The sequence below is a fragment of the Myotis yumanensis genome, unplaced genomic scaffold (assembly GCF_028538775.1).
Source record: "Myotis yumanensis isolate MYYU_CA2020_CCGP unplaced genomic scaffold, mMyoYum1.0.hap1 SCAF_7, whole genome shotgun sequence".
Taxonomy (NCBI): Eukaryota; Metazoa; Chordata; class Mammalia; order Chiroptera; family Vespertilionidae; genus Myotis; species Myotis yumanensis.
Window position 1 is genome coordinate 39,915,747 of NW_027223758.1, and position 16,424 is coordinate 39,932,170.

Here is a 16,424-nt window from a genome sequence, read left to right on the forward strand (position 1 = left end):
CTGATGCTATAGCTTTTACTCTAATGTGACATCATAGTAGAATTAAGTCTCTGACATGTAAAGAAATCTTTGTAATTAATGAAAACTAAACATTCTAAGAATGGATACAGGAATATTGTCAAACACTTATATTAAAATCTAATACCTTCTTTTGATAGAATGAGAACTTCCAAAAAGATCATAACACAGAGTGTGGACTTGCACACAAAGAATAGTTTAGAATATACCATATATTCTATGAGTTTAAACTGTTTTTCTCTACGCTAATAGATCTTATTTAGTGTCTTTAATTTCTTGAAAATGACCTACCTTCTCTTTGTTAAGGTGCAACTTAACACCAAGCATCGCTCATCTCAAAAGTGGTTTCATTTTAAATAAACAGCAGCTTGAGCAAAATCAATGAGAATCTTTGTTCCCGAATCCTGCTCTGAGATACTCAAGCCAGTCAAGAAGGCGTTTGGGATGTGAGAAATTATAAGGGTGGGAAGAGTTTTTAATGTAGCATCGTAGTCAGTTCTCTAAAACTATTTCTTAAAAATTCTTTTCCAAACTAAAAATGCAAGGCACTTCATAGTTATTTAAATGTCTTTTTCTCTCTTTTTCCTTTTTTGCACACTGCACCATGCCCTCTCACTCTGAGGGTGACTTCCCTGACCTCAGTCTGACACTGCACCGTTAATGTCAGATAAACCATTTAGCCCAAGCACAATTCTTTTCTGTGCAAAAATCTGCTTGAGGTGGAAAATGTAGCAGTTTGTAAACAATAAAGAGCCATGTTTCAGACCAGACAGCTTATCTAACAGAGAAGGCCTTTCATTGGGAACAGTGGGTGGGAGCCTCCGACATAGTAGCATTTCCTATCACAATGCAGGAGACTGTCTTGGCCTCCATATTTAAGAGTTTAATGGGAAGGAGGGCAGAAGGGATAAAAGAACACAGCTGACATGACTTTCAGCTTAAACAACAGCTAAGTGAAAAGAACTCTCCCTTCTAGCTCTAGACAATCATCCCGCTTATATTTTAAATATTATTTGGGTTGAAAAATGAATTTGGTTGTTAAAACAGTTGCCCAAAGGACAAAGGAACAACAATTATTTACTAGCTTTGTATCGCTTGACGTATTCTATAATATTAATTTATCAAGTTGTTCTTTAGGAAAACTTTTTTAATGTATAGTATATGAATTTCTAAATAGAAATCGTAATTTATTTATTCTATTTTACTTACTTTACCTTGGACAGTTTTAGAACCTACTAAGGAAGTTCTTTAATATACTCTTCAAGTGCTACTTCTCAAGATTTTTATTTTCAAATTATTTTCTTATATTTTATGAAGTTGGGTGAGGATGAAAAGAGAAGCAATGGCATTAGAATTTAAAATTATTACTACTGTCATTGAAGTGTCTAAAGTTGTTTTTTCACTTTTAAGTTGATAAACATCTAGCCATCTGCATCTGTGCATCCTGAAAACAGAAAATGTGTTGTACCTTCCTATCAACAATGGATGAAAAACTGGGATTCCTGTTTTAGCTATAAAGTTGAAACATATACATATATATTTACCATTTTAAAGTAAAAAAAGCACAAACAGAATAACAACCTATGATCAAAGAGAATGTTGTGACTCTCAAAGTTGGGATGACACGTAAGGGCACAACATATGATATTACCCATTAAAAATAAATTGCTAGTATTTCTCTGCTTTGTCTATTTTATGATAAATATCTGGAATTCCTCAGATGAATTTAATGTGATTTGAGGGGGTGGGGTAAAGACAGATTCAAGGACTATCTACCCCTTCAATAACGAGTAACTATAATAGGCTTAAAAATAGAGACATTCTTTAAAAGCATTTGCAATTATGGTTTCAGAATGATGTAAGTATGGCTGTATGTTTTCCTTGCACCAAGAAATTCAACTTCATTAATTGAGGATTCTCAAAAAAATTTGGCCAAGTTGAGAGATTTACTAATATTGTTAAAAACTCACATTTTACTAGAACAAATATTATTTTTTCAATCATAAATAAAGTAACCAGCTATTGAGACCTTTTAAGCCATTATGAATTATCTTTTCATTGCTTAAGTTACTGCTGTTAAACAAACATCCCACAGGGTAGTAAAAGCAGAAAACTATACCAGCCAGTAGAAAGGGCATGCAAGAAGCTCGCAGACTGTCTCAAACAACACATAGCTTGTTCTCAGTGAAGTAGGATGATGCCTGCCTAGACCACTAGCACTGTAGTTCACCCCCTGATAAACACATAATGAGATTTTACAATTCAACTTGAAGGCACTACTCTGACTTAAACATAATAAACCTACATGAATTATTAAAGGGGTTTCCATAACCTTATTAATAAAAATTCACAGTTAATACTGACGATATCTCATTGCCAATGAGCAGGCACAGATACATTTTTATTTTAAGTATTCACCACTTTTTATTTCATTAACCTTTACTTAGACAAGTACTACTGCATCATTGAAATTGTGATAAATGCTTAGTATCTAAGGAAGACAAAATGTTCCACGTAGATTCCATGAAATTCTGTAATTCCACATAGTAGGGAAACTTAGTTCTTCATGTGTTATTACCAAGCACAGACTATCAATATTTCCCTCCAATTTAAAATTACTATAGAGAACTGACTAAAAATCCAATTTCCTAAAAACAGAACATCTGTCTGGGTTTTTGTTCTCCCTTCCATGGTAAAACATTCATTCAAAAAAGCCACGTTAATTTAAAATTCGTCTTACTTTGTATTCTGGAATTGACAAAAGGTGGAGAGAGATTGTCATGTGACCCAAGGTCCCTGCTGGTCATGTGGTCATAGGGAGTCCCATCTCCATAGTTCTGTAAATAAAATAACAGCATTTACATACATTATCTAATTCAATTTTACATGAACAAAAATCAGCACATAAATTACCCACTAGTGAGTCCTCTCTGACCCAAAGAAATTAAAAGTCCATCATTCTGACCCAGGAACCTCATTATAAGGAACCTGAATTTTCACAGGTACAGTAGTTAAGAAATTAAAAGTCCATCATTCTGACCCAGGAACCTCATTATAAGGAACCTGAATTTTCACAGGTACAGTAGTTAAGAGAGGGCTCTAGAGTCTGCAGAGTTCAAATTTTCTTCATAATTGTTGTGAAATCTAGGGAACAATAATAATTGAACCAACTTGCATGAAATTGTTGAAGTGGTTAAATGAAATAATGCCTGCAAAACACCTGACATAAAATATATTGTAAATATTACGTTATTATTTTGATAGGCCCACATTGTTTTTCTGAAAAAAGCAAGGTTGTACTATAAGAGAAAATACCCACAGCCTGTAATCAATAGCTTTTGAAAGACCCAGGTAGAGGCTTTGAAAAAGCAACACATGGTTTTTTATGATATTGAAATTGCAATGTTTGGTTATAGGTTGTTATTGTGGTTGTAAGAGAACTGGATCATTCCACAAGTAATTACACATAGAATATTAAAATTATTATAATACTAGAGGCCCAGCGCATGAAATTCATGCACTGGGGGGTGGGGGGGGGGGGTGTCCCTCAGCCTAGCCTGTACCCTCTCCAATCTGGGACCCCTCAGGGGATGTCCAACTACCGGCAGTCAGACATCCCTCTCTCACAATCCGCAACTGCTGGCTCCCAACCACTCACCTGCCTGCCTATCTGATTGCCCCTAACCGCTTCTGCCTGCCAGCCTGATCACCCCCTAGCCACTCCCCTGCCAGCCTAATTGACGCCTAACTGCTCCCCTGTTGGCCCGATTACCCCTAACTGCCCTCCCCTGCCAACCCGGTTGCCCCCAACTGCCCTCCCCTGCCAGCCTGCCCCCCCCCCCCCAACTACCCTCCCCTGCCAGCCTGGTTGCCCCTAATTGCCTTCCCCTACAGGCCTGGTCCCTCCCAACTGTCCTCCCCTGAAGGCCTGGTCGACCCCAACCACCCTCCCCTGCAGGCCTGGTCACCCTCACCACCGTCCTCTGCTGGCCTGGTCATCCCTAACTTCCCTCCCCTGCTGGCCTGATTGCCCACAACTGCCCTCTCCTGCTGGCTATCTTATGGCTGTGGGCGCCGCCATCTTTGAGGATGGGGCAGTCAATTAGCATATTCCCTCTTTACTGGATGTGGGCACTGCCATATTTGAGGGTGGGGCAGTCAATTAGCATATTCCCTCCTTATTGGCTGTGGGCGCCACCATCTTTGTGACAGCATGAGGGTTAATTAGCATATCCCCTCTTTATTAGATATATGACTATGAATGAACATCACAAATTTGCATAAATGAGTACTTCTGGGTTTGGACAAAGTGTACCACAAAAAAAATGGTTTTAAAGCAGACATTAACTTTGTCATTATTAAGGTCAACTCATTGTTTTAATGGGAATTTAAAATTAAAATAATGTTTTTAAACTGCCTAGTCACTTACTTTTCGTGGAGGAATTGGTAACATATACGAAAGCAAAGCATGTACTTGTATATTATATGGTTCAAATTTCAATCTACAAAGGTGCATTAAGTAGCCCAAAAGGAAAAAAAAAAATGTCATTCTGTTCAGCAGGTTGCACTGCCCATAACGACTAAGTCAAATTTACTCAGAGGTGTCAGTTGGCAAGTTAGCCAAAGGGCAGAATATGCTCACATAAAAATGACAGATACTGTATGAAAAATGAAAATGAACATTAGCTCACTAGAGAATAACTGGAACCCTTAAAGTTCCAAACAAACCCGTTCTCAATTGCCTTCCCTCATTTATAGAAATTAATTGAATGATGCTGTAATCTGACACTGTCACTACGTCAGTGCATAGAAAGATGCCACATACCCAGTATGGGTTTTACACTCACTCATTCTTTACCAAGCATAATACTGGTTATGATGAAGGGTCCCTACCTTAAAAAGTATTCTAAAAGCTTAACATACATTATCTAATTTAAACCTCTGCATAGTACTGCAAGGTAGCTGATAGTATCACCATTTTAAGATGAGATAGACTTAGGCTGCACAGATACAAGTCAGCCACAATAATCTTTCTCATTCAAACTCCCTGGATTTAGAAAATATAAATAGCAAAATATTGATTCAAATTATTCACCAACGTATTCCCAGAAAAGAATGGCAGAACAGTTAATGAACACTAAATAATATACAGGATGATCCTAACCGGATCTTGTTCTCAGAAATATAATTAAAAGTACTGTGTGTATTAAACTGAGAAATAGTAAGAAATTAAGTAAGTCTGAATGAACTAAACAATGGAGGGAAGCACTGTCATCTCCTACACTTGCTGTCAAGGAGAATGGATTTATTTCTGCAAGTGCAGACTGTAACATGAGGAGGAGGAAAGATTTCCTCAACCCAACCATATAATGCATTAGAATGTCAAACTCGACAGCTGGTACAAGGGCTGAATAAAGTTACTGGTAAGCTTAGAGATCCTGCTATACCCTGAAGACTAGAGTGAGAACCACAAGGCCAAAGGACGGGTAAGAATGAGTAACTACGGCTTGCTGAATTGTCCTCATTTTGACAGCTTGATTACCTACCTTCCTTGCCTCTTATGCCAAAACAGAGACCTCTCCCCCTCCCCCAAATTTATGTGAATACTTAGAGCAAAATGCTCCCTGCGGAATGCTTCGTCTATATAGCTGGTTGGGGGAGGTACAGATGGTTGCTCAGCTATGGGCTCTAAGTCTATTTTTAATTTGGGGCATTGTATGCATACTATAAAAGCGGACATGGATTCTACAGAGCCTAGAAATGATTCAGGTGAAGTCAGGTTATATAAGTTGGACGGAACATAAAAGACGCTCTGGTTCTACTTCTTCATTTTATCAATTAGGAAAATGAAGATCAAAGAGGTGAAATGACATGCCCAAAGTCATACACATACAAAAACATGCATGGCCTAACCACTCCTTTCCCTCCCATTCCATGGCCATTCCGTTACATCAAAACTAACAACCAACTCATAATGGAGGAAATCCATGAAAAAGAATAGCAAAAATCTGAGACCAAACAAATGAATGAATCTCATTGGTGACCAAAGGCACTACTGGTGGAATAATAACATGTTCACAAAGTGAAATCAACACAGATTTATTATGTAGAGTATATCGATAGGCTAGTCCTTCACACTACATCTTCAGAATTATTCAGTAGTCTATTTACACCAATATATTACAGAGATACAGTACTAGGATTTTTTTCCAAAGTTGTTCCAGCTACAAAAAATAACTTTCTATAATACTAGATCAATAACTGGCAAAGTAAGGGCAAATATTTAATGAAGGATTTTTCTTCTGGTTAGCAGAAGTAGAACAGGTGTCAAATTCAATAACAGCATCCAATAAGAGAATGAAAAAAAAAAATCCAAACACAAGCTGATCCTCATTAAACTGAGTGCGCATATATATCTGCGCAGTTGTGTGTGTGTGCTTGAGAGAAACTCACCTTCGCTCTGTCAATTTACATATGCAGGGTGTCTGGATGTGGGAGAAGAGATTAGATATACTTACCCTGGACGGGCTTGGATGTCCTCCATTCCCCCAGGACCCTGAGCTACTTCTGTCTTCTACATCTAGGGACAAGAGAAAAGTTCTTTAGGCTTTCTTGCAATAATTCTTTCTTTTTGTGTATGCACTTTTAAATTAATGTTTCAAATTAATCTCCTGTTGCCTTTAATTAAGAATCAGGCACAGGGCTACCACAATGATAGTGGCTTCTGACCCATCTACTTAAATTAACTCATTTAAATTCACAGCAAAAAAATGAACTGGACCCTCAGGAACCAGAGGTATGAGCATAAAAAGTACTTCCATCTTTCACAGTGTTTCAAAGCCTCGACTTTTATAGACATGGAACTGCGCTGCATGTTTTATTTAAATCTTCAGGACAAAATAAGTGTAAATACACTAACTCAACCTTAATACAAAAATAAAAACAAACCACAAAGCTAAATTCAGGTAAATATTCATACTAACACTGGCAGCATCCATGCCATAATGCTCTTGAATACTCTGGTCTCTAGGCCCGCTTGTCACACCAAACAACAGACATGCAGCAACATACACACGACAAAAAAGAAGTTGGTCATCTATTTCTACCAGTGCACTATATGGGCATCAGTGTTTTGCTTGTTAAGTTGAGACAACATTGTCTCAGTCTTTTTTTTTTTTTTTAAATAGAGTTGCAGTTGGTCTACAATCCTTAATCTGGGAATTGAGATGTGGAAATTAAAGTCGCCCAAGTTTTACTTTGATAAATGACAGCGGAGCGACCTACATGAACTACGGGAAAAGTTGGCATTCTTCTAAAATCTGCAGCAGCAACGTTCTAATGCTGACCAATTGCTGAATGCTCAAGTGGCAAGTACTCCGGATGGAGAATATAAAAACTAAGTTATCATATTAATTGCTTAAAACATAAAAGTGGTTTAAAATTTTAGAGATCAGTCACTCTATATTTAGAAGCAGCTTTGAGATTTTTGATGAAAGGCCCCTTAGAAGCATAAAAAGTTTCGCTGTTCTATTATTTTGATCACGGTTGATAACAGATGGCCATCACAAACTTCCTCTGACAGCATTGGAGGAGGAGGTGTGAAACTTTGGTTCAGCAGACATAATCCCATTTATTGTGTTTCCTAACATTTCAGTGATACTGTTTATTCTCTTTCTGCACTACTGTCATTCCTTTTATTACTGCTATTTTATTATCAGCAAAAGTAGTCACAGTATAATTAATTGACTTATTTTGGGGGTACAGTGGAGTACACATTGTTTTAGAATATCTTATGAGATGGAATAGAACAACAATAAAAAAACAACTATTAGCACTAAACTTGAATTCTTTCTTTTTTTTTAAACAAATTATTTTGGTTCCTTTTTTTTTTTTTTTTTTTTTTTTTTGGTGTTTCAGAAGATAACGCAACAGCAAATAGACGCCCCCTGTGGACAGCTAAAATCAGGGACTGTGAGTTTTAAGGAATGTCAAGAAAGCTCTAGGGCGTGCGTCCAATCTGGATAAAAGGTGCAATACTTTGTCCAAATCTGCTGTTTAACAACCCAGCCTCCTGGCCTATCCTGTGTATGCGGAACTGAAATACATGAAGAAATTACTTAGAACCCTCTGGATTCTCACATGAATAAGTTTTGCACTTCATCTTTAGGCAAAAAGCAAATATTTTCAGCAAAAACAAACAAAAAAACACTGTGACAAAAATCTCTCGAACATTTCAGCTTTTCAGAAGTCTGGCACATCTTAACTTCCTTTTTACCTGAAATAGTCAGCTCGGACTAATTGGAGAAATTTCTGCTCTTAAATTTGGCCAAAAAATAATGAAGGAAAACGGATGAATCCCTATCTCTACCATAAGATGTCATATTGTTCAGAGACACTCTATCTTTTCAGTTTTTAAAAAAGGTTTTAAATATAAAAAGTAGGCAGAGCCTAGCTGGTTTGGCTCAGTGGATAGAGAGAGCATTGGCCTGCAGACTGAAGGGTCCTGGGTTCATGGTTGCAGGCTCCATCCCCAGCCCTGGTCAAGGAGTGTGCGGAAAGCAACCAATCGATAAGTCTCTCTTACATCTATGTTTCTCTCTCTCTCTCTCTCTCTCTCTCTCTCTCTCTCTCCCCCTCCCTTCCACTCTCTAAAAATCAATGGAAAAATATACTTGGGTGAGGATTAACAACACAACAAAAAAAGTAAGCAGAGAGGAGGAAATAAGACCATAGTAATGCCAGGCTAGCAGTTCTCCACCAGGGGCAAGTCTGGTCTCCAGAGGACATCTGGCAATGTCCAGATAGATTCTGAGTCATCCCAGCTCCGGGGGGGATGGGGGGAGAGGGTGTACTGGCATCTAGTCGGTAGAAACCAGGATACTGCTAAGCATCCTACGGATACACAGAACAATCCCCCACAACAAAAATGTTCTAGTCCCAAATGTCAATTGTGCCAGGATAGAGAAGTCTTGTGCTAGAGGAAAAATCACATTAAAGAGCAAAAAAGAAAGAATTGAGTTGGAGAACAGATATACTAGAATTTGACTTATAATTTAGTACGAACTCTTACTAAATGCAGAGTGACGCATTTTTAATCTAGACTTGAGCTGTAGTGTTGCAACAGACCTTCATATACATGTTCTATCCACAAAAATAAAGGGAAAATGATGGTCAACCATGCAGTCTGCTAATTAGCAGGCAGATAAAACACATCAAAACTTGAGTATTCCCAATTGGGCAATTTTAAAATCGAGCAATCCACTAATTAAAAATGCTGCAAGTTTAGTTTTTTCAAAACAGGTTAAATACTGGCTGGGTTCCTTTCCAAATAGACTCTCAACCAATCAAATCTTTCTGCTCTTTTGCCATCCTTTCCCATTTCCACCTTTCTCATTTCCTGACCTCATGCTATGTGCCTTCCTCCTTGTTACTGCTCTTTTTTACAGGTTTTGCTGTCCCTTGCCCTAATGCTAGATCTAGAAGATAGGGAGGAATTCCTAGCTCTACAAAACCTAAGAGAACAATCATATGATTATTGATTAGATTTTATCTTTGAAACTATATCTGTATAACTGGTGCTCAATCATCTATAGCAAGAAAACACAAGGCTAGAACATGGATATTTGTAACTCATAATGAATGTAAACATGCTACTTTTATGTTTTTTGTTTCTATCTTCCCTCCCACTGAGTTTCATCAGACTTGCCGGTAAATTGGCATGCATTCCCTCAACAACTATTCCATCACTCTCAAAGTGCATCTGAGGACCACTGTGCATCTGAATCACCTGGTGTGCTCATCAAATAGCAGTATCTTAGGGTCCAAGGCAGACCTAGTGAGTCGATCTCTGGGAACAGGGTCAGGGTGGGGGGAAAACACAGTGTGTTTTTAACAAGGTCCCCAAGTAATTTTCATGTACACAGGTATTCGAGATCCACCAGCCTACGCTATTGGAAAGTCAAGACAGATGCATGCCCCACACCAACAGTTGCCTGACTCACTCCCTCTCTTTAAATCCCTGCCTAGGTTGCAGGTTTCAGCAGCATTCAATACACACCCCCATCACATCTACATCCCAGCGGTTCTTGCCCAGACTCACTCTTTATGTAAGCCCCACACATGGCCTACACTTGGTCATTGCTTACTCCCTATTGGTATATCTGAACATTGCCCACACACTTGTATACCTCCGTGTTTCTGTACCTCTATTCCTTTTGCCTAAACTGTTCATCTCTCAAAAAAAAAAAAAAATACCAGCAGCTAACATTTAGTGAGCTTAAATACGTGTCAGACACTGTGCTAAGCACTTCAGTGCACTAATAGTATAACCATCTATAATAATAAAAGCGTGATATGCTAATTAGACCGATGTCCTTCCGGACGACCTTCCGGATGAAGCCATGGCAAGGCAGAGTCAGCCACCGCCACTTCGGGAGCCAAGCCCCTTGCACGAATTTCGTGAATCGGGTCTCTAGTTTTATATATGAGAAAACTTAGGCTTAAATGACAATAAATGGCAGAGATGGCCAACACAGGTGCTGTCAATGCAAAAAACCAGTAAGTGCTTTTCTCCACCATAAAAAATACCCTCTTGATGAGAACTACAGATCTCTACAGGACCAGCTCCAATGAATGTTACCTTCAGTCACTCTCCCCAGCACAGAAAATGTATTCATTTGGATGTTTATGCCCATTCTGTGTCCACAAAAGATTACAGAATTATATACAACAATAAATATATAAAGTAAATATTAAAAGAAATCAAGAGACTGGAAAATAAAAGGAGGACAATAAAGCCAGAGGGGTAGTGAGCTTATCAAAATGTACACTGCAATGGACTGGAGAAGGGGTCATTATCCTACAGCAGCCGTGGGCAAACTACGGCCCGCGGGCCGGATCCAGCCTGTTTGAAATGAATAAAACTAAAAAAAAAAAAAAAAAAAAAAGACCGTACCCTTTTATGTAATGATGTTTACTTTGAACTTATATTAGTTCATACAAACACTCCATCCATGCTTTTGTTCCGGCCCTCTGATCCAGTTTAAGAACCCATTGTGGCCCTCGAGTCAAAAAGTTTGTCCACCCCTGGCTAGAGGCTACTGAGTAGGCAAAGCAAAGAGCGAAACAAGATTCACAATGAGCATCCCTGTTCTGTTGCCACCTCTATCCAAAATGAGAATAAATAATAGAGAGACAATAACCTAGTCCTAGGCAACAGAAGAGAAAGGAGAAAAGCAAGTGGATGAAATAAATTTTTCTTCCACAAGACTGAAATGGACTCAAATGTGCAAGATTTTTTTTCAAATTTATTTTACCCTAATATAACACAGATATGGTAACTTTCTTGGTATGGACAGTTGCTTTAGGAGGCAGCCTGACAATCCACAAATTTTCATTGTATTTATTTGAGGAGTTATGCATAAGCCCCCTCTCACCTGGCTGACATTTCAGCATCCAAACACCAAAGTGAGGTGAAGGGAGAACACTCCATTTACAGAAAAGATATAGACATAATTTTTCATTTCTATGATTTCTCATCTACATTCATTAAACTGATGGTTTGATTTCTCAAATTTCCAGGAGATCAAAACTGTCCGATAGACCAGACAAATATCAGAAAACATAGCACTGGCAGTTGAGATGGAGGCCTGGATTTTAGTAGCAACTCGGCATAAACCAGCTCTAGGGTCTGAAACAACAGACACTATTAAATGTCCTCCCATCGTCACATCTGTGCCTCCTGCTGATTTTAGAAGTACCTGGCCCACAGTAAATACTCAGGAACCAGTATCTGCCATGAGAGCCTAATTTACTAATACTACTCAAAATCTAAGATAATTAAATATGTAAAATGGTGACCTAGTCAAGGAAACCTCACTCTCACTTTTAATGACCACTACCTCTGCTTAATAGGGCAGAAACTTTCAAATATTCTCCTGGATGTTAGAAAAGCCAATATACTCACAGTAAACACATCTCATCTCCTCCATGAACTTCTATAGCACAATCACAGTGAGAATTCAGTAGCCATTAGATGTTTTGAACCTTAATTTACTTTTAGAATATCCTCTTTCCGCCTCACCATTTCAACATATTTCTGTGTGCTATATAACTGATATGCTGTCAAAAGTTATATATGCTGACCAACAGCCCAAGCTAAAAACATAGACAAAATATTACATAGGTTTAAACTTTATTGAAATAAACACGTGTGAGAGCTACCTAACTCTGTCACTTTGGGTTCATTAGAGTTGTGCATTGGTTCTCTCCATACTTTGCACCCAGATCATGCCCAACATCCAAGGCCCTAGAGTTTCATGAAGTCGGAAAACAACCATTGTTGGTTTCCGCATCGCTCTAAGAGTCTACAAATCCCTACTTTTGTGGAAATATATTGATTTCCCGATGAAAGCTTCTACACACTCAGAATGCACTGGGGGATTGAGGCTGTTTTTCCTGGAAAGATAATCACTCTGAAACATGTTGAAGTCTACACTGTCTTAAATCCTTTGCTCTGAAACAACAGACACTATTAAATCCTCCACATCATCATGGAGAATCACAGACTGCGTACATCTGTGGCTCCTACTAATTTCCTAGTCCAGGAAGAACCCTTGGCTGAGCCCTCCACACAAACTGAGATGGCATATGCTCTCCGTCAGTGCCAGATGAATTTAGAGTTCAAAATATTTCATCAGCAAAGAGCGTGTTAAGGATGTGCACATTTTCATTAGCAGCAAGTATAATAAGAGCTTAAAGTAGAGGAATCTGAAGTCAAATCTGAGCACTAAGGCAGAGGAAGGAAGAGTTTGATGAGTTTCAAATATTGAGAGATACTGTCCACGAAACCATGATCACTTCTTTCTGTTTCCATAAGAGACGAGATATACTTCATAATGAGTGATCTGAACTGTGAGTGACAAGAAACTTCCTGACATTCCCAAATGGACTGAGCAAAAGATGAGGGTTGTGGTGATGCCTCCCACACAAATTCTAAGATTCTACAATACAGAGCAGGGAGACCTGGGCTTTCCATTTCATCACTGCTGTCAACACTGGCATTCTCAGCACTGATGAATTTACTTATCAAATAAACCTGAAAACTCAAATGTCAAGTATAAGATGATTTTATAGTTTATATTTAAGTATATAAATTGTATAAAGAAGGGTAAAATATGGATATATAGGGGAGAAAGTTTAGTGGGAACATTTGTTCAGAGGGAAATGATTGTATTTTTTAGGCTTTATGAACTTAAACTTATATTAATGTGTCCTTTAGAACACTGCTTAAAACAATATTCTTTTTCTGAAGTTCAAAATAAACTATTTTTCAAAAACGTACATTAAACAATCTCAGATATTTAAAATATAAAGTTAACTACATTTTTTTGGTGCTCTAAAACAGAAAAAGCATTTTCATATAATACAAAATTCAAATACTAAAAAAGTAACTAAATAAAATACATAACTTTTTTTGTTATAAATATGCCAGTTGTGTGCCTTATTTTGAAACTCAAAAATCTTGAAACTCAAGGTGAGTAAAGAGCTATGTTATGAAATTGAGACAAAAGGAAATAACATTGAAGTCTGTATCAATCCATACAACTTGGCAGCATCAGTAACAATCAAACTTGAATAAAATTCTAACTTGAATAATGTGACATGAAATACAGAGACATGGCTGTTATTTAGCACCCTTCCACTTCAACTGTGTGAAACTAACCAGTTGGGTCTTCCCTTTAAAGAGAAGGCAGTACGTTTAGGATCGTTTCTTTCTAAGCAACAGCCCAGAAAGAAGAACCGTGAATGACTGAGGCAAGAGTACAACAGTGTGAACTGTACATGCCTCCTTTGACTTTTTAAAATGTAACTGGTCTAAAAGTTCTTAATAAAAATTAGTCTTACTAAGATAATGCTCTGGGGTGAGGGGACTTATTTCAAAATCAATTGAGAGTAACAACTGCCATATGTGAAGACTTTAAAACATAGCATCTAGCTCCAATACTATATAGATAAGCTTCAAGGTATCTAAATTAAAAATATAATTAGGGGAAATTTGTAATTAGGTGCTTAGTACCTCTCAAGGGTATTTTTACCAAGAGACCTAACAAAATGTGAAAAATGAAAGGGAGATACTTTAGAAAATTTATATTAGACAAAGAAATAAATTTTAAAATATGCTTTATATCCTAATAGAGTAAAATATATAACTCTATTAACATATCTATGCAATTTTGCATGCATTTTTCAAATCATACATGTAACTTCATGGTTTAAAACCCATAATACTATAATGACTTAAGATATACAAATTGATATTTAAAACCCCTATTTGATAAATAATTTATTACATTTATTCCAATGGAAAGGGAAAAAGAGCCAAGATGAAACATATAACAGTTACATCTTCTTTGTTCCCCCCACCCCATACCTCTGTTCTCCCTAGGGTACCATTTGTGAGGCTCTGGGAAAGGGATGCTGGCTTAATTGAAATATTTGTGAGCTGTAATTGCTCTGCATAACCACAATGGTCCACTTCTCCCAAATGGCATCATTCCTCTTGCTTTCTTCTTTATCTTCTCTTTCCTTTTATACTGTAGCAACATCAACTTCTGTTCCCTCCAGTCTCACCTCATTTCATTCCCTATTCCAGATGCCTGATTATTATTGGTGAAGCCAAACAGTTTTAAATAGTCAAAAATCTTTCCTAAAATTCAGTTTCCTAGCACAGTCCTTTTTACTTACAATAATCACTCCCATAGACTGATTTTCATTTTGTCCTTTCAACATCCCTATCTTCCACCTGTGTTTAGAACTGCAGCCTCTGACCTGCCAATGACAAGCAATCAATCTTACATGTTATCTTTAGGGGTCATGTCTTAGTTTTAGGCCAATTTTCTTTGTATTTAGGCTCAAATGTGCAAACCACACTGTATTACTCTGCAAAACATCAATGAGAAGGCTTAATTAAGTAACACTGACAGATAAATCCATTTCTTTTGCAGTAATCAAATCAAAGCAGGTTGACATAACACAGGAACTTAATACAATTATTCCCTTGTAATTGGAAAAAGGCCCTTTACTTCTCATTAAAGCAATCTTCTGGGTATTGGCATAATAAGAAGGCTCAGAGCCTTGATACTACCCTATAAAAGTCTCAAGATACAGACCCCTTAAGCAAACAAGCCAGATTATCTAATTCCTTGATCACAGCAGAACACGCAGTCCCTACCGTTTTAAACTACTAATTCTTTACCTCTGTTGCAATTAAAAAGAGGTAAATCAGTCTCAACCATATAAAATGGAAATCTTTAAAAATGCATAAACTGTTTACAGTTTTATAACACCATCTCCACATGTATTTGAAAGGAAATAGTCCATTAAAAATGAATTTGAAATAATTTACAAATGTGAAATTGTAATAGCCTGGACATGGGGGAAATCTCTTTATTTTTACTTAATGGGCTCAACAGAATTTTGCCTAAATATACAGTCTGATACCCAACCATAAAATAGAAGTTTGATGATCAGAATTGTGAGAGAACAGAATTTGAAGAAAACATTTAATTTTTGTGGCATTTAAAGAACAGTAAGTCGCCTGGTCAACTACAGACTGCTCTGACTAGGCTGAAACCCACAAAGAATGCAACAACATTGCACCAAGTTCGCTTCCCCACACTCAACGAAGTCAATTTTCACCCTTTCACTCCAAGTTTGAGGAATTTTCTGCTACTTATCTAGTGGCACCTGATCAATCTCAACATAATCCTACCAACTCTTTCAAAAAAAAATTCGAGGGTTGTGAGTCTCAAATGTGGCTGACCATCAAAATACACAGGAACCTCAAAACAAACAAACAAAATAACAAAACAAAACCCACAGATAATCTGGCTCCACCTGGAAGGTAATCAAGAAAAGTTCAAAGGTTAAAGTCCAGGAACAACACATTTTTAAAAAATATATATTTCTATTGATTTCAGAGAAAAAGGGAGAGGGAGAGAGAGAGAAACATCAATGATGAGAGAGAATCACTGATGGGTCGCCTCTTGCACACCACCTACTGGGGATCATGCCCGCGACCTGGGCATGTGCCCTGACCAGGAATCAAACCAGCAACTTCCTGGTTCATAGGTCAATGCTCAACCACTGAGCCATGCTGGTAGGGCAGGAACAACACATTTAATTTTTTTCCTGTTTTTCTATGTTTTCTTTTCAAAAGTTTTTTTTTTTTTATCACAATGCAGTTACAACTACGTAATTTGCTATGCCTCAACCATTATCAAGTAGGTTGCAGCAGTCGTATCCTTTTATCCCTGAATACTTCTGTGTCTACTAGTATTTCCTAAGAACAAAACAGAATAGTTATCAAAATTAGGAAATCTACCTTTGATAGAATACTGTTATCT

The 16,424-nt window shown here is 37.5% G+C and overlaps 1 protein-coding gene across 12 annotated transcripts in view; it reads right to left on the bottom strand.

Moving 5' to 3' along the window:
- TCF4 (transcription factor 4) overlaps positions 1-16,424 on the bottom strand; it is a 339,169-nt gene that overhangs the window by 212,015 nt on the left and 110,730 nt on the right. For all 12 annotated transcript variants that reach the window (XM_070420331.1, XM_070420346.1, XM_070420323.1 and 9 more), the window contains 2 exons: positions 6,537-6,598; positions 2,759-2,855 (listed from right to left, as the gene is read on the bottom strand). In XM_070420331.1, coding sequence (XP_070276432.1) covers positions 2,759-2,855; positions 6,537-6,598 — 159 coding nt within the window. The remainder of the gene's footprint in view (positions 1-2,758; positions 2,856-6,536; positions 6,599-16,424) is intronic.